This window comes from Sciurus carolinensis, chromosome 10 (genome assembly GCF_902686445.1).
Source record: "Sciurus carolinensis chromosome 10, mSciCar1.2, whole genome shotgun sequence".
Taxonomy (NCBI): Eukaryota; Metazoa; Chordata; class Mammalia; order Rodentia; family Sciuridae; genus Sciurus; species Sciurus carolinensis.
The window spans coordinates 99,675,594-99,698,996 of record NC_062222.1 but is presented as its reverse complement, the minus strand read 5'-3'; the positions used below and the strand labels follow the sequence as shown (position 1 = coordinate 99,698,996).

Here is a 23,403-nt window from a genome sequence, read left to right as displayed (position 1 = left end):
TCAGGCTACTGGAGTGGGGAATGGGGAACAGAGACAGAAATAGACAGAGTCCCAGCTAGAAACCACCCAAGGCCTAGTTCTGCCACCATCTCAGGCTGACTTGACTATAGTTGTGGAATACACCATGTTTTCTTTTCTGAATTTGGCCTCATGTTTCATTATCTTTCTTGTCTCTTTTGTTATTAGTGTTGGTTCTCATCATTTTATCCCCTCTCTAAAATTTTCTAAACTATAAACACCTGGCGCTGCAAATCAGCCCTTTCCCTCCTGGGGCAGGAAAATCCCTCCTTTGCCCCTTGGCAATGGAAGTCAGGATGTGGATGTGTCTGGGTGTGGGGCAGAACAGAAGGGGAAGGAATTCAAATTTATTGCACATTTATAACATGCCACGTTACACATGGTCTCTTGTAATTTTCTGAAGAATCCTGAGGAAGGTAATATCACTTCCATTTTAAAGATGAGAAAACTGAGGCTCACAGATGACCCACTTGAGGACCACACAGATAGTGACAATGATTGTTTCCACTGTGTTTATTGAAAAATCTATTTGCTGGGCATGGTGGGAGTTTTGAGATAATGAACATTTTCTACAATTCCACCATCCATCTTTAGTTTCTTCTCCACAAGAAAAAATGGGAGGCTCAGAAGAACCAAGTAACCAGCCAGGCTCTGAAGCGGCAGATCCAGGAATCCTTCCAGATTCTTCTGATGCCACGACTTAAGCCCTGAGATGGCACACTAGTCCCAGGTTCTTGAGTCAGACGCCACCAGGGACCTGCCCTCCCACTCTGGCCTCCGTTCTGGGCCTGGGCCTGCTTCCTTGCCTCCCTTCTGCTGCTGGCTCCTCCCCAGCCCAGCCCCCACTAGGGGCTAGGCCACATCTGCTGTTGCCATCAGCCAGCTGCTGCTGGCCTCCAGCCCCCCTTGGTAATAAAGATGTTCAGGCGGGAGAGGGGGTGCGGCCACGCAGCCCGTCTGTCTTAGAACCAACTGGACCCACGTCTGTCGTGATGTCTGGCTTTCAAGTTTCCTCCCTGCCTCAAATCAAAACCATTCGCAGCCTCTGCGGCAGGCCAAGCCCTGGCTGTGCAGTCAAGGGGAGGCTGATTTGCCAGCCTGGCCAGCTCTTAACCCCAAGGTTTAGGAGCTAGGGGTGTGTTTACAGAGAGAGCCTTGTTTAGGAGAAAATGGATTTCAACATTCATCTTACACCCCAAGAGGGGAAAAAACAAATCTACTTTCTGGGCAAATGAACAAGCTTGTGGGCAAATCCCCACAAAGAAGTCGTTGGGAAACTGGGATCCAGTCTTGTCGGAGGGGAGATGGGACAACTCAGAAGCCTCTGTAGAGAACTCACGACAGGCCCAGGACCGGATAGGTGAAGGGCCATGGTCCAGAAGGAATCATGGAGTTTGTCTGGTTACAATAAATAATCCATGAAAACTGATGTTGTCAGCACTCCCTTTCAGATCTAAAGAGAAGATTCCAGAAAGTTCTTACTGTCCTTATTACTCCTGAATTTGAGGAGAGAACTGGATTACCCTTATTGCTGATGGTACAAGACCCCAGCCACCCCATGCCTCCTTCTCACATAGTCTGAAAACCCCTATCATCTTGTTTTGTCTCCTTAAATTCCTTTGAAAACAGAGATGGCGCTTCTTGATGTTTCTTGGGCAGGATGAAGACAATGTTTGTAATACTGGATTATTTGTTGTTGAGATTCGGTTTCTGGTAACCAGGGTAAAATAAATAATAGTGGTCTTGAGGGGGAGCTTGATGGAATTGTTTGTTATTAAATGCGGCTGCAATGCAGGCTGTAATGTATTTGCATAGGCCGGGCCCTGGGGACCTGCTAGGCTGAGGAGTTCTGGAGCTGTGCCAGACCCTTGGCTGTGCCGCTGTGTTTGCAGAAGAGCTCCAGAAAGAGGCTCACAGAAGCAGAAGTCAATGACTACAAAGTATTTACACCTTTATCTGCTGTGTTTATAAAAAGTGGCCTGTGAGGTCCTTGGCAGGAGATTTGCATATTTATGCTTGCTTTGACTCTGGTCAGCCAGTTCAGGTGGTGAACACTCATGCCAGGCCTGAGAGATGAGAACAGCACTACCACTCAGCTCTGCGTTTCAAGTCACCTTCGGGTGGCTGACATGGGTGGGTGATCCCCGCAGAAGGTGACGTAGGGTAGAGGACACGGGGATAAGTAGAAAGGAGACATGCCCGACAACACAAGAGTAGCCATAATTTAAAGTCCAGATTTAAAGGTCACCTTCACATACCCTGATCACAAACAGCACTATTAAATCAATTATTAGACCTTATCCACAGGCACACCAATACTCTGCTGTGTTCACATAGCAGAACAAAGAAGAAAAAGAATACCCTGTTCTGATAATGGTCAAAATGGCAGTAAATGACCCCGACTAGCAGAAGTCAACATGCCCAGTTACCCACACAAAGGAGAACTAAAAACACCCTCTTAGGTCATGTCCCTGTGCCATCGATCCTACAAGTGTAATGCGCCTGGCTAAGATGGCGCCAGCGCGTTCCTCTCTCACCTGGGTTCTACCCGTCTCTCAGAGCGTGAACTTCTTTCTTTCTCTCAATAAATTCAGTATGTGCCTCACTTTGACCTGTCCTTACATTCCTTTCTGTGACAACATCAAGCACCCTCATGGCCTGAGTGGAGGTCTACCTCCCTTTTGGGGATCCCCTGGGACTGGATCCCCAGTGACAAAGGGACACTTTTGGATGAGGGTGACATGGTAAATCAGGATGTCAATCTCAGATTCTCCATGACTATCTCTTAACTACTGTTAGTGATGGAGAGAGTACTATTGGAGACAGATGGGCCCGCCCGAGTGCTCAGACATTAATCACTGACCGTGGTGACTCTAGTGAAAGAGCTTACCACGTGCCACACTCCTGCAAGAACTCTTTTAACTCTGACCACAACCCAATGTAGTAGGTCCCATCGTCCTCCGATGTCATTGTCAACTAAGGCCAGGAAAAGTGAACCACTATGTGGAAGAAGTGAGATTGGAATGTAGCCATGAGATTGGGCTGCCAATACTGTTGTCAAGGTTATGTAGTCTTGGAAATGCACTGGACCAAGATAGCCTCCAGTTTTCATCTCAGGAGTACTTTCAAGCTTTTTTGGGGGGCGGGGCGGGGGGTGTGTTAGGGGCACTCGACTTCTGAGCCACATCCCCAGCCCTATTTTGTGTTTTGTTTAGGGACAGGGTCTCCCTGAGTTGCTTAGCGCCTCGCTTTTGCTGAGGCTGGCTTTGAACTCATGATCCTCCTGCCTCAGCCTCCTGAGCTGCTGGGATTACAGGTTGCACCACCGTGCCCAGCTCTTCCTCATTCTCACTGAAGACTTTTAGACTAGCAGGATAAAAAATAAATATATGAGATTTCTTACATTTTGTACCAACAAAGAACTAGAGTAAGGTGGAAGGCATACTTGGGCAAGAAAATGAACATCCATTTCATGAAAACCCAGCTTTGATTACATCTTGGAATAATTTCCAACTTTATAGTTAATTTTTTTTTTTTATTGTAGGCCTTTTACAGAGAACTAAAATCAGAGGAATGAGTGTCATGGTCTAGTTTTATTTCCTCCACCTGTTTAATCCACGCTAGTAACTTTTTCACTTTTTTCTACTTGTTTCAAACATCTTTTAGAGATGGCAGAAATTTCCATCGATTACACCTATAAATGTCTGGGTGCAGGGTTTTTAAAAAATTTTTCTTTTATTTTTCCCTAGGGTTCTCATATAATCTCACCAGGTGGGTCTGTGTTTTTCTGCTGTGGCCAGAAAGAAATTTTAAACTTACAGAAAAGATCTGTATTTCAATAGCAACTTGAAGCCACAAGGTCATGGGGTTGAGGTCTCCATCTAGACTCCGGGCTGAGATCTCCTCACTGGAGCTTCCTCTAGAGGGAGGGAACCTCTAGGCCAGGACAGGACTCCAGTCCCCTCTCTCCCACTGCTGTTCTAAGGCGCTGGCAGCTCTGCCCAGCCAGCAGGCAGGAACAATGTGGGCCTTTGTTAGGCAGCGTGATTTACAGCACACACAGGGACCAGCGCTGCCCCAGCGCCACCCCTCCCTCCCGCCTTTGCAGAATTGTTTCAGATCAGGGGAGACAGAGCCTCAGACTCTTCTGCAGTATTCCCTCCTCCGTTATGTAATCTCAAAGAAAAGTGAACTTTCCTCACGCCCATGATTCTAAAGTGCGCCTAACTTTTTCTTGGCCAGCGTCAGATCAAAAGACTCATTGTCATCCACCAATCCTTACCAACAGGCTTTTATTCAGAATTAATGAACTTACAGAAAGAATCACAAATAAAGAGTTAAGGATAAGTGGAAATTATCACCATTAGGTCAGCTAAAGAGAACTTAACACTTTTAGAAAAATGAAAAAAAAAAAAGATTTAAAAAAAGACATGAGCAATCCAAATAAAGTAAGTCATTGCTCAGTTATCAGGACTCTTCCAGCAGAATGTGGTCATACCCACAATTAGCAACAGGGATGCTGGTTTTGGAGGCATATCTGGAATGGGGACAGACGAAGTATTGGTATTTCCAGCTTGGGTAGGTCTTATCTTCTTAGCAGATGTCAGAAACCTAGGTCTGGATGTAGTCGATCAGTTGCAAATAACAACTCGGGAATGTTAAGTGGCTTCAGGAGTCTCGTGGACAGTAGGATCACCTAATAACAGGAAGGGCAAACACACCGCAGGAAATTAGGAAAGTCAATGCTGGGCTATCAGATGATGAGAAATAAAAATGCAACGCATGTCTTTGGAGGGGACGCGGAGAGAACCTTGAAGAAGAGGGCAGAGGGTGACAGGTGGACCACCTGGTGCTAGCGTCCTAAATGGAAGGAGGGATGCAGTCTGGGGAAGGTGGCCTGTGGGACAGCTGGGCTGTGTCTACTAGACCTTAACCAACTGTGCACCCAGAACAGCTAAGAGGAACCCTGGGGCACAGGAGCCGCTGAGCCCCCACCTTGCTGCTGAATTGAATGGGCTCTCATGGCCACTTTGCCATGCAGTAATTTGACCTCAGTATCAAGACTTCTCCCAGTTTCAGGGAGTCTTTGCTCCTCGAGGGGAGCAGAAGAAGGCATACCCAAGGTGGGAGATGCTGTTGTTGGGGATGACAATGACAATTCTATTAATTTCTCAGTATCACAAGCCAAGTGGTTTAATAACCGAAATCTCCTGTCTCACAGCGCTGGAGACTAGAAGTCCAAGATCAAGGTGTTGGCAGGGCTGGTTCCTTCTAAGGGCTGCAGGGAGAATCGGGTCGGTGCTTTTTCTCACTTCCCTGTGTTTTCACATGTTCTTCCCTCTATTTGTTTCTGCCACTGTGTCCAAACTTCCCTTTCTATCTGGACACACTCATTGAATTGAAACCCATGGGAAAAGTCTCATTTTACTCAATCATCTGCAAAGACTATATTTCCAAATAAGGTCACATTCACAGGTCTTAGGGGACAGGGTTAGAATTTCAGTATCTCTTTTTTAGGGGGAAACATAATTCAACCTGTAATAATCATGATGATGCTCACAGCTGATGTTCATTAGTTCTTATGCTGCACTAGGTCCTGAGGACTCTCTCTGATCTCCATTTAATCCTCCCCACACTCCTATGGAATAGTTGTATTATTCCTATTTTGTAGATGATAAAAACAAAGAACACAAAGGTTAAGTAGCTTTTCCAGGACACATGTATGTGGGTTAGTCGGGAGCAGCTGAGACCCTGGCTCTACGTATCATCCAGGTTCTGGGCATGGCTGCTTTGCTCCTCTTGTTCACATGGACCTTTGGGCTCTGTGGCTCCTTGTTGGGTGATGCTTCCAGCTCCCTCGGCCTGGACTTCACTCTAGGGTGGCTTTCTCTCTGGAACACAGGGAGAGCCTGTTCCCAGGTTGGGTGAGGGGTGTGGTATGCTTGGTAAGTGCTCAGTGAGGTTTTGCCCAGGCAGGTGCTGTACACCCCCTGGATAAGGAGGTGACTGTGGGAAATGGAGGGGGTGGTACTAGAGTTGGAATTCCACCAGCCAGCACCTGAGTGAAGGAGATTCCAGGGTGGCGGCATGGCTGGCTTCACCTGGTGATACTGCCTGGCCCTGCTACTTTGGAGGGGAGCAAGTTGGCCTGGACACTTCCCTGTCCCTTCCTCCCATCCCCCACAGTTGTCCCCACTCCACCGCTCACATTAGTGAAGTAACCAGCTCCCATTTCAACTGGTTCACCGATGAAAAACAAAGTCTACATTCCTATATGGAGGAAAAGTGGAAGAAACTAAGGGAAGAAAGGAGAAAAAGAGGTCTTTCATCATTTTCTTGTTAAAGAAACAACTTTAAACCGTCTAATAAAGTTTTGTCACTTTTTTTTTTTAAAGAAAAAAACACTAGTTATTGAAAGCATGCATTTTACTTGTTCATGAAAGAAAACTATTTAAAATAATATGTGGCTAGTGTCTCATGACTGAGTCGTATTTGGGCAGGAAATAAACAAGGAATTTGTGGTTCCCATTTTTCCTTGAAAGCAGGCAAAGAGTGTTTGAGACCTTGAGCGAATATTAGCATCTCCTTATCACCCTCACACGTGGCTTGGACACTGTGGGCCTGGAGAGGGTCTCTACTCATCCCAGGTCCGCACCAGACCTGGCAGGTTGAGTGGTAATGGCAGCTCGCAGGCCAGAGCCCACTGCAGACCAGAGTGGATCCCAGCTCCACCGCAGATAGGCTAGACATCCTCTGGAAAGTCACCTACTTCAAGCCTCCTCGCCTCGGCTGTCACACGAGGAAAAGAACGGCCTGAGCTCCCAGGATTGTCATGGGATTACATAAGCTTGTGCGTGGAGAGCACAGGAAGTGCTTGGCAAGTGTCAGCTGCTGTTTTACTTTTTTTTTTTTGATTGGGACACAGACCTCCTTTTGAATATTATGTAAGCTAAGAACTCTCTAGAAAAATACACATAAGTTCATACATAATATTTCAAATGCAGTTTTAGGAGAGGTTCATAGACTCCTAGGGAATCGCAGAACACAGTTAGAAAGCCTGTTTAAAAATGCACACATAAAGGCAAAAATTCTTTGCACACTCTCTGGAAGCAGAGTCTTCTGAGGTAAGAAAGGCCGGTAATGGTTAATATACCAAACGGCCTCACTGCCCCCCGGTGACTTGCCAGTCCCACCACACCGCCAGCCCCTGCCTTCTTTGGTTCCAAGGCAAAGCCGGTAGATTTCTCACAGGTGTGAGGGCTACAGCGAGTCTCCAAGGTGACAAAGTTTGCTGACAGGATTGAGGAACTTGGAGATTCAGTTGATATCAACATTTTAAGAGCAGCAATAACTGAACCCAAAGAATCTATCCGTCTCAGGTGGCATGCTGGGCTCCTGACCGTGGCCAACAGAGACTGTGGATTCACTTTCTACCACTGAGCTGGCACACAAAGACCAGGTTCCCCCCATAAACAAGCAGGTATTTACATAGTACCTCAGGCAATAGCTTTGTGAGTGCCACACCAGTGTCTGTGGCCTGCTCTGTGCAGAAGTGAAAAGAAACAGGTGGAAAACAGAGGTAGCTCATGAAGTAGATTAGGTGGCCTCTGAAGATGGGAGAAAGCTGGTTGAGCCCAAGGATTCTTCCTGGGAGGAGAGAGGTTAAGGGCACAAGTTTAGGAGCTTCCAATTGACCCTGGAGAAGTTGTTTCATCACTCAGAGCCTCAGTTTCCTCATCTGTAAGGTCTGAATAATGCTATTTACCTTGTATGATTTTCACAAGGATCAAATGTGAACATCTGTGTCAAACATTTAACACAGTGCAGACTCTGGAGGGGCCTAAGATGGTAGTTGCTATTACTACCTTCATCACATTGCCAGCATTGCTATCCTCACTATTTGCTTCCTCTGCTGCTCTCCCTGTGTAGCCCCTGCAGTCACTGAGGAGGTGGAGTTGCCAGAACCTTCTTCTCCACCAAGTGTAAATCTGAGGGTATTACTCACACGCTTAAAATCCCTCCCGCTTCCTCGCTGCCCTTTGATAAGCCCAGCTCTCCGGAGAGCATTGCAGGCCTTCAGAATCTGCTCATGGCTCAGCTCTCCACACCACACCCCTGCCTCCACACCCCTCACCATCAGTCCCATGTTCCAGCCACCCTAAACTATTAGCAGTTTTGTAACTGGCTTTCGGGGACAATTTAAAAAATCTGGAACAGAGTTTCCCTACTCTTTGCCTGAAGACATCTCCGTTGTCCTTCACTTTGCTGAGGTGACACCGCCTCCAGAAAGCCTTCCCAGACTACCCTCCCCCAAGACTGTGTCCCTGTGGTGGTTTATAGCTCACAGCTTTCTCCATTTCCTTCACTGGGCTCTGTCACTGCTTCTTAGCACGGGGCCTTGACTTAGTGAGTTCATAAAGAATTGATGAACAGAATCCAGGCAGCAAAGGAGGCAGGGAGTTCAGCAACGGTCAACAGGAAGGTTTTCCCTCAGAGAAGCTCTCGGAAAAGATGCTCCAACGGCTCTGGGCTTCACATGAGTTCAACAAAAGCCTACTTGTCTAAAATTCCTATCTGAAGAGCAAGCCGGGTCACACGGCTACCAGCCACACGTAGTATGACAGCAATCCTCAAGTACATCTTAGGCATTTTTGACATTCAGACTGCTTTTGAGCATTTTCAGGTTTTTTTCTAGTTTATTCAACGAAAACCATTTCTGCATAAATAGACTCCAAATGGGGAAAGAAAAAAGACATTCAAAAATAAAAAAGAAAATGCTCAGAAGAGCCTGAGACGGGCTATCAGATGACACCTGGGTTTTTAAAACTGTGGCCATCAAGTGTGTGATAGGAGGCAAATCAAACATGACCTCCAGTGTCCTTTCAGAGGTCGCCTGCTCTCAGGCAGTGAGAGCACTAATGCAAACCCCAGGAGGCCCCCGTCTGGGCCACCAAGCCACTCCTGTCCTGAGGTGTCTACTCCCTTTTTGTCCTTGCCCCTCTTCTCCTCCGCCTCCCCCTCCCCCTTCCCCTCCTCGTTCTTCTTTTTGGTGAGTTCTGCTCTTCTCACCTCAGGCCTGGGCACAGCTGCAGGGGTGGGAGTCTTCCTCACAGGCCAACAGAGCACGGGATAGCCACCCACCACACCCATCCTGTGCCACCCAAGCCTGGGTGACACCTCCCACAAGAAATACCAGCAGGCTGCAGATGGACTGACTGTACACCCTAACAGCAGAGACTGGGTGTTTAGCAGAGACGACACATTTTTTTAAGAGCTGAAATTACACCATAGCTGCAGGGCATCTACGATTTAGGTGTCACCAAGTGTGGCCAGCAGCAGGCAGTTCCATGGTGGAGTGCTGGGACATGGAGATCATTCATCAACAGGCATCTGGGACCAAGCAGAAATCTGACATAAAACACAAATGTGTTGGCTGCCCGAGCCAGGGACGGGGGACACCAGGCACCCCAGCAGCCTCTGGGCCCCCTGCTCCAGCTGCCCTGCTTCAGCACCAGGAGCACCAGGCCTCAGGAGACACCCCGCCCACTTGCTTGTGCCACTCTCCTGTCCCCAGTCCCCGATGTAATTTGCAGGTGCCAGCATCTTGCTGTTCTATTTCTGCTGAATGCGGAGGAAGCAGGGACGTCTAGGATTTGGAGCTCATAACCCTCTGATTTCTAACACCAGGAATCAAAAGAAGCAGGGAGTGATTTTGTTTTCTTCCTTTCTCTTTCTTTTCTTGAGAGATTTTTTTCCCTCAAAAGTAACGCACACAGGCACAGGCGCCAATATGCATATTCATCGACTTGAAGAACTGTTTTTCGAGCGCGTGCCATATTGGAGGCATCTCTCATGCTTCTTGCGTGTGCACACACACCCCCCCACACACTCACACACCTGTCTTAAGTGTAAAAGGATTTGATCTTCACACCAGTGCAACAATGGGTTTTCTGTTCTGGAAAATGCCTTGTAAACCATTTGATCTGCTTTCTCCTTGTCCGGAAGCTCGGTGTGCTGTGCTTCAGGACCCCAAGAGCTCGGAAGCACGAGATTCAGGTCATCCTTTCCCCCTTCTGAGTTTTTGTTGTTGGCGGTGGTGGTGCTAAATTCACTCACCTCCCTCCCTGAGGCTTCTCATCAATTTAAAAATAACCGGGAAGGTTTTAGAGCAGGGTTTCATTCTCCTTGAACCCCAAAAGTTGCGTGCAAATTTGTGAGTATTTGCATATTTCTGGACCTACTTTTTGTTCTTCCCCTACTACTGAGCCACACCTCCAGCCCTTTTTATTATTATTATTGTTTTACTTTGAGACACGGTCTCGCTAGGTTGCTTAGGCGGTCTTCACACTGGTGATCCTTTTGCCTCAGAGTCCTGAGTAGCGGGGATTATACGGATAAAACACTGTCCTGACCTTGGATCTACTTTTTTAAAAAATACGATTATTATGTCCTCACTCAATACTCAACTCTGGACATGTAGCGCTGCGTGGAGGTGGGGTGGGTGGCAGGCATGAGCCGCCTTGCAGGGTAGCAGGTGGCTGGGTCTGGTTGGCCGCAGGGCCTTCCTCTTTTTCCTGAGCTGGCTGCTCTCTGTTTTCCAGGAGGGTCCCTCCCTGTCATTTTCGTCTCACAATCACAGGTTTCTGGACTTGCTGCCACCGCCCTGCTGGGGATCTCAGGTGACCAGAGCTGTCTGGCCACAGAACCCCACAGCAGGCAGCCAGTGAGTGAGGAGACAGGGGCTGGTGCTTGGCTGGGGAGACTCCAGCCTGGTTCTTGTGGCTGTTTGGGGTGTGTTGGGGGAGTTGCTCTCCTCAGTGAGGTTAAGGAGGGGGGACTTTTTTGTAGCCAGGAAAAAGGACCTTTTCCAGCTTCCTCTTTCTCTCATCAGCACGTGCCCAACGACCACAGACAGTGAGCGCCAAGCAAACATGCCCATTTTAGTCCATCAGTCCTGGGACCTGCAGGAGGGAATGTGTTTCTGGTTCCCTACGCTTCAAGCTGTCCTTGTCACTCTTTGTGAGAGTGAGTTTGTTCCTGCGGGTGCCTTACAAGAATCCTATGGGCTTCCTTTGAATAGCTGATCCCTGAATGCTCTCCTCCCACAGGAACCTGTGCCATCTAAAGGAAGCTCCTCCTCTGTTTCCCCACAGTACCCACCTGCATCCTCTGCATGCTCACCATGAGCTGCAGACCCTGCCTCTTGTCAGTCACCCCCTGGTAGGATGGCACTTTTGAGAAAGCAGGAATGTATTTAGCTTGACCATTGCTCACCCTTAGCATAAACAGTGCTTGGCACAGAGTAGATGCTCAATAAACGTTTGTTGAGTGATCAGTTAATCTAATTTAGTAGAAATGATTTTAGGTTTCTACATTTAGGTCCAAAAAGCACCCACAAAGATATAGAATAGGAAAGATATGGATTAATAGCAATAGACTCAGACATGAAGTGATTTTAGTTGTCCATACTCTCATATGAATCAATATGTTGGCATGATTTGTATAGTCTGTTCCAGAAATTCTACTTTTCTCTTATGCTACAATAATATGAGAAGTTTCTAATGTTCAGTGTTGGACATTCAATGAACATGCATGAATGTCCACTAAGTGGCAGATCCTGTTTGAAGTACTGGAAATTAATAGTTAAAAAAGGCAAAGTCATGAGGCTGGAAGAGAAGAGATGTGTAAAGGAAGAGAAGCCCCAAAGGGAGGCAGGGTGAGATCTCAAGGGTAGGGATGGGGAGGAGGTGGCCCCATGTCCTCTGTACTGATCAGTCCACACCAAGCAGATGGTGTTTTCAGTTCCAATTGTGTGTGAGGGAGGGAGACAAAATGAGGCTGATGACAGAGCCACAATCACCAGGGGCTTCAGGTCCATGTCACAGTGTGCCAGTGAGGTGGCTGTAGGAACTGAAGAGGAGACCTGGGGTGGAGGGGCGCCAGCTTTGCAGGTTGGCGGAACTGTCAAGGGGAAGAGGGAAGAGCCTTATTTGCCGTGAAGTTCTGTGTGGCCCCAGAGCTGGACCCTGCACTGCTGAGTGAGCGCTCTGGGAGGCTGATGGGGCTGCGTTTGGCGGAGGCCAGCCTCGACTCAGGCAGGCTGCAGTGGGCGAGGCGCAAGTCCTCACCCCTGGAGACAGAGGACAGCAGGCGAGATGCTAAAGGCAGAACAGAGGCGCCAGCTCCAAGACTCATGTTACACTGAGGATCACATCCGAGCTGCTCTCCTGGCGGCTGGCCGTGCCTGTGATGGCCTACTGGTGACTGGATCCTGCAGGATCGCCCCTAGTTGCACGCACCCTTGACGGAAGTCTGAGTCCACACAGATCAAGGAGCTGGTCTGCACGTCATTGTGCGATGCTCAGCCGGCCAGGCCCGATTTCCAAGGTGCTTCCAAAAGCAGGAAACAAGTCTGCACTGGTTGCCAGGCCAGGGCAGCTGTGCGTCTGTCAGGGGTAGGAGAGGGAGATGCCAACACCCAGTGATCCCCTGCTTTCTCGAGCGCGGAGAGGAGGACACTGTGATAAATGACTCAGCCCCCTTGAGGCCCTGGGAATTTTCCCAGGGCCTAGTAGCTCTTTGGGGAGCTTTGGGCACAAAGCACAAGTCGCAAGCAGTCGAAGCTGCTCCTTAAGCCCAAAATTCTCTAAGAAGCTCTCTGGGCAGAAGACTGGGCACGGGATCAGATTGCAGCAAAGCCCGTGGAGATTGGGGCTGTGTTGCCCAACTCGGGCCGCAGGGCTTTGAAGACGCCTGCATTTATCCTTTCACAGTGGGGTTACCGTGTCTGCAGGCTGTTACAAGGCATCCTTGTTTTGGAGAGCTAAGAATTGGGTTCATGGAGTCAGGGACAATGAGAAGGGTACTTTCTGATTTTTTTTTAAATACGTTTTTCAAAAAGGCAACTGCTCATTAAAGAGATCCTTAACATTGCTGACAGAGAGGGTCCTAAATGAGGCAGAATTTACCAATTTATCAGAAGTTTCACCAGCTATGACCCATCACAGGGTATAGTAATGACAGCAGGAATGGTCACAGCCAATGCCTGGTCACTCCTCTGCTCAAGTACCTGGGTACCCAGTTCCCAGCTTCTCTAGTTGATTGTCTGGACACCAACAGGGAGCAGGCCTACTTGACTTTGCCAAGTGGCCCAGTCACTCAACACAGACTGCTCCATCATGCCAGATCTCCTGGAGTCCATACGTCCATCAAGCCACAGGGGTTACTGAGTTCCTGCTCTATGCTCAGGTCTGCAGGGCCCCTGATTTTGTCTTTAGGGAATTCATGTTTGGTTGAGGAGACCAGGCCGGCCAATATGAAGCAGTGTGAGCAGGGCTTCCTTGCACACTGTGGATTTTGGATGCCAGCAGAGATGCAGGAAGGGCTGGGAGCAACGGCAGGACAACACAGAAGGGCAGAACAGGGGCTCCGTGGCTGGCTGCGTGGCCCCTGCCAGCAGGGCGTTGATGCAGCACACAGACACGGTAGGTCTCAGGCAGCCAGCACTGGGTTGCCTGAAGCACTGCACCTCTGTTTTGCTTTCTGCAAGCCCAGCTTGCATTGCCCAGCTGTGTGTAGAGGTGCCACAAAGCTGTGACCTCCAAATGTCAAGAAGATAACGCCCCTGGAAGCAAGTCCCAATCAGAGATGGGAGTCCAGGGGAAGCATCCAGGCCCCCTGTCTTCTGATGTGACGATGCTAAGGCATGTCATACACCACCCCTTGGGGCCCCAGGAGGACTGCACCTCAGTTGTGCTCAGTATAACCAGCCCAGTAGTTCAATTTGCTTGGGCTTTCCTCCCCTCCTCTCCTCCTTTCCTCACCCCCTCACTGCTAGTTCTTGGGATCATCTCCCAAGTGAACCAGCAGCTCTTGTGGCCCTGTCCCAGCATGTGTTTGGGAACCCGCTAGGGCGAGGGTTTAAACCTCACCAAGTTACTGGCACTGCGTCCCCGGTCAGACTGGAGCCTGTAGAGGCTGGGGCGCTCCTTTTCTGGAAAGCTCTTTCCTGGGCCATGAACCTCAAATCCTCCTCCAGAGCAGGGTGGTGACTGCTCAGAAAGGGCAGATAATAACCGAGGCCACCAGTGCTGCCAGCCGCCAGCCAGGCACTGTGTCAGAAGCACATTCTGAAACTGGATCTGATTTGAAGCTAACCCACCCAGTTTCCTAAATGAGAAAACAGGACCTTCCTCTCACAGGTCCCTTGGCTAGTCAAAGGCAGAGGCAGGATTGGAACTTATGCCTGTTAAATCGAAAGGTCTATTCCGAACCTAGGGGCTGCAGGAAGGGGCAGCCTTCCTGTTTGGGGAATGGGCTGGGACCTGGCAGGAGGTATAAAGGAGAGAGCTACACACTAGTCATTGTCTTGACGATGTCTTGACCCCTAATGGTCACAGTTGGGAGGAGGTCTCTGGACCCCTCAATTACAGGGAGCCTAGAAAGCAGGGCAAATTCTTGAGTGACTGAGCACTGACTGGAGAATCGAAGTGCTGAGGAGTGACGATAGCAACACCTTGGCCTTGGAGCCCAGAGGTAGGAAGGATGGGGCCAGGAGAGCTCCCCTCCTCTCCTCACTGCACCCCACCCACTCTCGCCCACTTGGGGAGCAATTTACTCAAACAACACAGATTCAATTTAGGATGAGTTTGCCTGGTGTGGGAATTAATCTGTCACACGGGACTCTATCAAAGTCCTCTACTATGGGGAACAAACGCCATCCAGAGGGGTTGGGTCTGGCCAGGAGGCTGGCCGATCTTGGGAGGGCAGGAAAACGTGCTGAGGGCAGCAGAGGTGGGAAGAAGGAAGGCAGGATGCAGAGGGAAGCAGGCTGGAGGAGGAGCCCGGGACCCCTGCCGGCCCCCCACTCCTGTCTCTGGACTTTTGTTCTCATCACCCATGACTTCGTACCTGGGATCCTGGCTTCAGGGAAGCCACAAGGTCCTTGACCATTTTGGCTTCAGAGACTGTGATGCCACCCACCACGAAGAGGATCAGGAGGGGGTGGTCGCTGGGATGAGGCCGGCTCACCTGCAAAACAGAAGACCAGCAGAGTCAGCTGGTGGCTGCAGGACTGCCACGCTCGTCATGCAGACGGGACTTGGAGAGATTGTGATTTATTAGCCATCAGGTGGGCTAGTGCTTAGTGACTTCACTGACCAGGAAAAATGCATAACCTGGCACCCTATCACATCCATTTAAAGACTTTACCAAAAGAAAAGTTCCAGGAACTGGCGGCTACCAAACGCAGGGAAGGCCGAGGGACAGCACGCTATTCTCCTCGGTGCCGTTCAGGTCCCAGTGCACACTTGCTTCTCTTCTCTGTTGCGTGCGTACTTCCCTCAGAGCAGGCCCCACGGCCTGCGGCTACCACACTTTCGTATTTGTTTCCTGCTGGCTGTCTCCTGGACTAGAACAGAGACCTGCAGGGAGGCCCCTTACCTACCTGCTCTGTGCGACTCCCATGCACCTAGCTTATGGCTCAGAACGGGTGCTTACAAGTGTCTGTGTGTTAATCAGCAGTCAGAACTCTCGGCAGGTGGGGGAGCGGAGGTGCACAAAGAGGGAGGCGCCTGGGGACACCCTTAAGGACAGCAGACTAGCACAGACCTTTACTTCTTCAAACCAGCCTTGGTGGAGAATCCACACTGCATGGAACCTACATCAGATGCTACAGAGAATTCTTCTGGATTATATATGATTTCGCCAATGAAGCCAAGTATTATTTACCCTAAAATGAGAACGACTCTCAACAACCACTCAGGAAATGCAAGATGACCTATGGTCAGACTTAGCAAAATGACACGCAGTGGACAATAGGGGTTCCTAAGAATTGTGTTTTGAGTCCTATCTGGAAGTCCGAGTGGAACAACTGAGGAGTGGGCAGGAGGAATGGTGGGAGCCAAGGTCTGGAGCCAAGTGGTCATCAGACAGGTGGAGCAGCCAGGGCCCAGCCAGGATGGAGCCTGCCTGAAGGCACGGACGGAGGCGGGAGTGTGTTCACGCACTGGTGCTCACAGACACACAGGCTCTGCGGGCCTTGGAGCGTCCCAGGGGCACAGGGTGGGCAGTGGGGCACCAGGAAGCCTTGCTCTCCCCGCTCCCTGCTCCTTGCTCAGCTGGGTTCTGCTGCCTCCTTGCTTGCTTAAAGACACCTGCTTCTTAATATCTTATTTTAAAAACTCTTAAAAGGATAACATATTAAGTATCCCAAGTTACATAACTTACTTCTTGGATTCTGCAGAGGAAACTCATGGTGGGAAGGAAGAAAGAAAGGAAGGAAGGAATAAAAGAAGGAAGGAGGGAGGGAGGGAAGAAAGAGGCTGGGGGAAATTCTACAGGTCTTCAAAATAGGTAGTGGTGAATGTTGGAAAAAGTTAAAAAGCCTTTCATCTTTAGGAAAAGCCTGTCAACTCCTCACCCTCCTCTAGCATCCCCCCCTGTCTTTCTCCTTCCCTTTGACCTCTTTTCATTTGTTGACCTCTTTCTTCGAATCTACCACCCATACACCCACTTGGACCCTGCTGTTGTCAGGCTATCCTCCAGAATTGTTCTCACTGAAGTCACTAATGGCCATTATATCGTAGGAGTCAATGGGCACTTCTTTGTCTTTATCTAACATCTGTGGCATTTGTCACAATTAATGAGACTCTTTTTGGCTACCATGATACACTCTCTTGGTCTCTCCTCTTTCTTCCTCCCTCCCTCCCTCCCTCCCTTCCTTCTCTCTCTCTCTCTCTCTCTCTCGTTGGAGACGGCGCAGGGCCTCACCCATGCTAGGCCATTGCTCTACCACTGAGCAGCATCCCCAGCTCCTACTCTTTTTTCTTCTCAGATAAATTTCGACACTGCTTAGGGCTCCATCCTTGGCCTCTCACTCTTCTCACTCAACATCATCCTGAGGGACCTCATCTTCTCACCTGCCTTGGACAGTCTTTTATATACTTCCTAAATTTGTCTTCAGCTCAAACCTCTCTATGATCCTTGGACCTTGCCACCTGGGTGCCTCCCTGGCTTCAGATTTGATGTGTAGTCTTCCCTCCAATCCCATCCTTCTCTTGAATCTGTAACCAAATGCCACTTTCACAGTCACTTGAGCAGACACAGGGGAGCCATCTTGGACTTTGCTGTGGCTTTCGCCTCCCAGGTTGAGTCCTGTCCTTTCTGCTCCTCGCAGTCATTGATATCCCTTGGACTCACAGCACCGCTGACACCTTCACTAGGTGACTGTCCTGGCCTTCTGCTTGGTCTCTCAGTTCCTGGTCTGGACATTCTGCATTCATTCCCTTCATTTCTGCCTAGTAATCTTTCTAACGTGCCAATATTTAGTGCTGAGTATAGTGAGCACTATGCTACTCGTGTGCATTCTCTTGTTATAATTCTCAAAATACCTTTAGAAGTCAAATACAACTATCAGTGTATTTTGCAGATGAAAAGGTGGAAGTAATGAAATTATAGAGCCAGGGCTACATCCTAAACACCACTCAGCTTGTCACATGCTCAGATTCTCTGCACAGTTTCATGGCCATGAGGATAAAATTCAAACTCACTTACATGCCTCAGTTTATAAGGCTCACATCACATGGCTATGGTTTAAGTTTCTATTTCCTCTCCTCCACCTTTTTTTTTTCTTTCCTGGAGTCATTCACTGTGACTTGTACCATGGCTTGATGCTTGGTTATTTCCATTTTTTTGAATACTTTGCTGAACATGTGACATTTTATTGAATATAGGCACCAGAAAGTGCATTTGTCACAAGTGTATAATTTCATTTATCGTCATGAAGTAAATAAACCTGCATGTCCAGCACTTAGATCAAGAAGTAAGACCGGTACCTCAAGCCCCCTCCTGACACCGCCTCTCGGAGGGTAACCACCACCCTGACTTCTAAAGCTCTACGTGGTACTTTGATTCTTTTGCTCAACTATACGCCTGGGAGGTTGTCAACTGCAGTCCGTGGGTACTGGTAAGGCCACACCAGTGACTTTCAGCCTCTCTCTAAGCCCATTAAACAGTTTGCGTGTCACCATGTCATATTATCTCAGGTAGCGTTCAGCCTCCTCATGTGGAGTCCCTCATCCCTCTTGGCCTCCTCTCTTCTATTTTCTCTTAAAAGCGTCCCGTCCTCTGAGAAGTTCTCCCCAGGCATCTTTCCACCTCTGCCCATGATTCCTGACAGCCGCCTCTGTCTTGGCCTTGGAAAACCACACTGCTGCCCTGACATACTGTCTCCCCCGGACTCTGAGCTCCTGACGGGCAGGAACTGTGCACATTTACCTCGAAATTTCAGGGCTGAGCATAGTACCGAGCACATGGAAACATCCAGGAAGTGTTACATGAATAAAACAGAGAAAGAACAAATGCATGGGATGCACAGGTTAATAGGAGAGGCCCTTCTTATCCTAGAAAACTCTTATAAAGTGTTTAACTCATGGTTCTTCTGGCTGAAAACTGACCCTGAGATTCCTCCAAGCCCCACAAACAACTGTTGTTTTTCAATCCTGGGACAGAAACACAATTGACTCCAGAGATTCAGCATGGTACAATATGCTCCCCGTGACATATGCTTTCCATGAGAGTCTGGAATCTGTAGTACATGGCAAAAATCTTGGAAAGATGTATTGAAAGATGAAAAGGGGAAAAAGAAATGAACAGCAACAACAAAGAGCAATTCCCTGGAGGAGTGGAGGGAATGTTGGCTTTGTACAAATAAGTGGGTCTAATTAATGCATGTTGCTGTTTGCTCTTTGGGTTTCAGTTTAGATTTTTGTTTTGATACCAGACTTTCTCCTCAGACCATGTCAGGTCAGCAGGCTATTGGGAACTGGAGCCTCTTCCATCCGAATGACACATTCTTCATTAGCAGCTGTACATGGCTGGGTCCCATTTGTTAGTTGGTTCATGGTGTGACACACTTTGAAGATGAAAGATTTAAGCATCATTTCTGCCATCACACATGCACAGTAATAAAGAAAGTCAGTGTCTCTGCGCTTTCCTTTTCCAAAACCTTTGCCAGTTGTGACTCTAAGACAGCAGCTCTGGCCAGAGAAGATGGTTTCCTTCCATGTTGCATTGCTGCCTTTCCGCAGAGGCTATGAGGCGCTCTTCGCAGGTGTGGACCCTGAGGGAGCTCTTTGATGTCTAACTAGCTTCCACGGCTGGGCTGGTCAACAGGGTTTGCTTCTGGTTTCTGGGAGCTCTCCAGGAGCCCTGGGAATTCTGTTGTCACTTCCCCGACATGGTGTTCCTTTATTCAGTTTCTCTCAATCTGTGACTCACTTGTCCCTAGAACAAAGAAGGTCAGGTCCTCAATTCTCCAGAAATGGGCAGTGCCTTGTAGAGGCAGAAACAGAAGCGTGGGCCATAAAGACTCTGAAAAGACCCAGGCTGACTTTGAAGATGGCCCTTGACAAGGGCTTTTCTTCCAAAGGTGTTAGTAACATTGCCACCACTGCCACCAGATAGTTCAAGTCCAACGCTGAGCTTCTTGGTCATTTTTTGTCCATCCAACAAATATTGTTGAGGGCCAGATGCTGCTTGAAGTATCAGGGATTCAGCAATACACCAAACAGGGAAGAATCCTGGTGTCACAGAATGTTTTAGTGTTGGGATGAGGGGTGGGGTGAAAATTAAATAAGTAAACTGGTAAGTGAAGAAGGTGATAAATGCTATGGAGAAAATGAGGAGTGGGGAAGCACTATTCTAGGCAATTTAGAATCTATGAAGTAGGCAGAAGCCCCATTTTACAAAGAGAGACACTGAAGCTTAAAGGGTGATATGATTTAATTCAAGGTCACCAAACTAATATGCTGTAGGATTGAGACTGAAATTCAAGTTTATCTCTGTGCAGAGATATAAATGTCCTCCTTTGCAATCCACACACTGCCATTTATAAACCAATTATTCAAACTGAAAGTTAGTTCCTTAGAAACATTATCCAATTAGCAGGTCCCTGTGGACTTACTCATTCAGTCACATTGCAAAAGGTTGCCATGCTATTATGCCACTCTGCTCTTGATCTTGTCCTCTGCTGTATTTGCTGTAGTAGATGGCTTCCTCCTTCCTGAAACTTCTCCCATGCCCTCCACTTTCTAAGCCCTTCTAGGTTCCTTGCCTCCTCCCTGAGCTCTCCTTAGATGCTCGTCTCTTGCTCCACTTGCTCCATTACACACTGTACTCCCACCTGGTCTGGTCTCCTATATTAGTCAGTTTTTTTTGTTTTTGTTTTTTTGGTTTTTTTGTCATTGTGATCAACATACCTGACAAGAACAACTTAGAAGTGGAAAAGTTTATTTGGGTCAGTTTCAGAGGTTCGGTTCATGGTCAGCTGACTTTACTGTTCAGGGTTCAAGGAACATCATGGCAGAAAGGCATAGTGGAGGAAAGCTGTTCAACACAAGGCAGTCAGAAATCTAAGAGGGGTGGGGTGCACCAGGGACATACCCCCAGTGACCTACTTCCTCCAACTATGCCCCTCCTGCCTATAGTTACTACCTACTAATCCACTCAAATCACAAATCCATCAAGTGGAAATAATCCTCTAATTAGGTTACAGCTATCATCATCTAATCATCTAACCTCCTGCATTAGCACAGGAGCTTTTAGGGAACACCTCATATCTAAGTCATAACACCTCCAGTTCCTGCTCTTTTCTCCACGTCCTCCATGGGTACCCTAAGCCTGTGTACAGGTCAATGCCTCACACAATCTAAGGTTCCAGCTTGCTACTATTGGCCTCTGCCAGGCCACAGAGCTGTCTCCCAAGACCCTAAGCTGTATAAGCCAAAATGAAGTTACCTTCTCCATTTCCTGATTTCCAAAAGAGACAATGTTAACCATGTCCTCTGGTCACTCCAGACCAAGCAAATGGCCCTAGACAACTTCCTCTCACTTCCTGCCACATTTAATCCTTGCGCAGTCCTATGGAATCTCTCAGGGCTTCACCCCTGCCCCCTCATTCCCTCGACCCTGACCTTGGATCCTCATCTTCTCACCTCCCTTCCCCACCTGATGCTAGGTGGGTCCTTCTTTCTCTTTCTCTCAATGCTGCCAGGGCAATCTTCATGAAATGAAAAGTTGTTGCATATTCCTAAAAAACTGTCAATGTCACTTCATTGTTCATTGTTCCAAACCTCCAGCCCTTGTTGATCTAGCTTCTGTTTATCTCAGTCTTCATGTTCTTCTACTGCCTATGTGCCACCTTGGCTCTAGGCACTTGGAACTAAAGCAATGCCCCCTCCCATGGCAGTTCCTCACCTTGTTCCTGACTCCTATTGGTCTGACAAAACTCAGCGTTCCTGGGAAGCTTCCCTGATCCTGGTCGAGCCACTCCTCTGCGCTCTCACATCACCTTCCCTACACCACTCCTCTTTCCTCCCTACAGTCCTCAGTTTTCTTGCCCATTTCCCCAACAAACCATAAGAAACACGACCTAGCTGTGCTGTGGGGCATAGTCCAACCCATGCCTTCTTGTGACTGGCACACAGCAGAGGATCTCAAGACTTATTCACTGCCAGACAAAGCAAAGCATCAAATTTTTGTTTTTGCTTAATGATTTGTATTAAACATCTACCCCACTAGAACTTATGGAACACATTTAGCTAGTGTTAGACATAAATTAACCTCATCTCATAGAATGTAGCATAATTAAGAATAAAATATAAATAATAGTTATAAATAATGTGGCAAAGAGGAACTCCAGAACTTGTACTCATTTAATCAATAAACTTAAATGCTGAGATGGTTTCCTCTTGTCAGAAATGCTGCTAAGTATGATAGACTTAAGCCAATAGTTTCTCTCTCTAACTGTTTCTCTTGTGTGATTAAGAAGGAGATGGACTAGATGATTTCCAAGGTATGTTGAGCTCTCAAGGTCAAGGATCTGACATCAAAATTCACCTGAAGTCCAGTATTTCATTCTTCATTCCAAAGCGTTACTGACACCTGCCCTAGGTCTCTCTCCAGTCCACCAGACAATACCCCCCATCTGCAGGCTGGAGCAGTGTAGTTACAATGTGATCCTGCTGCCCCAGTCATGGTTGATGGGTCATGAATGGAGCCCAGAACCAGGCTGGACCTTTTCTTGAGAATCCTGAAACAGATGAGGCTCAAAGCTAGGTTCTCAAGAAAAACAAAGCCATGGGATGGCTGCTCAGCCATTCATTCAGCTACTACTATTTTTAAAAAAAATTTTTAGTTGTAGATGGATACAATATTTTATTTATTTATTTTTATGTGGTACTGAGGACGGAACCCAGTGCCTCACACTTGCTAGGCAAGTTCTCTACCACTGAGCCATAACCCCCAACCCCAGCTAGTACTATTGAGCATCTAAAATATGCTGGTCACTATCCAGCTTCTCTTACAGGGCACGCGAGTCTCAGACTACCTACTGTCTTCATGGTTTTTCAGTTCTTGGTCCCAGTCCTTCCTGAGGTCCACTGAATTGCTGTGCTTAGGACAGCCCTTCATCCTCATAGTAAATTGCCCTTTCTTGGATTAAGTTGCCACAATTTGTTGGCATATTAATTGCAAATGAAAAAGTTTCAAATGTAATGTTCTCACCACCACCAGTTTTTCAGGGCCTGCCTGAGCAGTCATTCATTTCCCCTTGTGGGTCTTTTTCTGTTACCACCTGGGGCAATGGGACTATTGTATCAACTCAAATACAAGACCCAGAGGTAAGCATTGGTGGCTTCCATGAGCTTTTTCATGAATCTCTTATTTTTTCCAGTTAAACATGACCACATAAGAAATGAAACAATAGCAACAGAAACTACAACTTTTAGTTCTAGATGGACACAATATCTCTATTTATTTACTTTTATGTGGTGCTGAGGATGGAACCCAGTGCCTCACACTTGCTAGGCAAGTGCTTTACCACTGAGCCACAACCCAGGTACCCACTTAAAGAGTACACAGGAAAGGAGGTGGAAGGGCCTCATGCAGTTGCATTAGATAAAACCCACCCTCCTCATGCTGATTCCAGCAGAGAACACATCTTGACAAATCATGTCCTCTAGTCAAAACAAGCTGAGGTCCAGACACATGGAGTAGATATAAAATATATTGTTTTCAGGAGACTGAACTCCAACCCACAAATTCCAGAAATGCACTTTAAAAGTGCTGCCTATTAGACATGCCAGTTTTAAATTAAATTAATGTGAGTATAAGGAATGTTTTGATTTATTTATTAGATTGCTATCAAGCTTCCCTCTAAAGCACTCAAGGTGCTCTGTGCAGAACTATATATAGAGAGAGCTGGGCTGCTTAAGGCCCTTCAGAGTTCTTCCTGCCCCATAGGAACCCTGTGGGCTTCCCTGGCTGCCCTCTGAAGTTGGCAGCCATATGGGGTGAGCCACCATCTATCCCCTGGCTGAGAAGTGC

The 23,403-nt window shown here is 47.9% G+C and overlaps 1 protein-coding gene across 1 annotated transcript in view; it reads right to left on the bottom strand.

Annotated features, from left to right (window-relative positions):
* Positions 1-4,292: 4,292 nt before the first annotated feature.
* Scfd2 (sec1 family domain containing 2) overlaps positions 4,293-23,403 on the bottom strand; it is a 372,739-nt gene continuing 353,628 nt past the window's right edge. Inside the window, exons 8-9 of the mRNA XM_047567173.1 lie at positions 14,929-15,048; positions 4,293-4,714 (exon numbers count right to left, since the gene is read on the bottom strand). Coding sequence (XP_047423129.1) covers positions 4,622-4,714; positions 14,929-15,048 — 213 coding nt within the window. The 3' untranslated portion in view covers positions 4,293-4,621. The remainder of the gene's footprint in view (positions 4,715-14,928; positions 15,049-23,403) is intronic.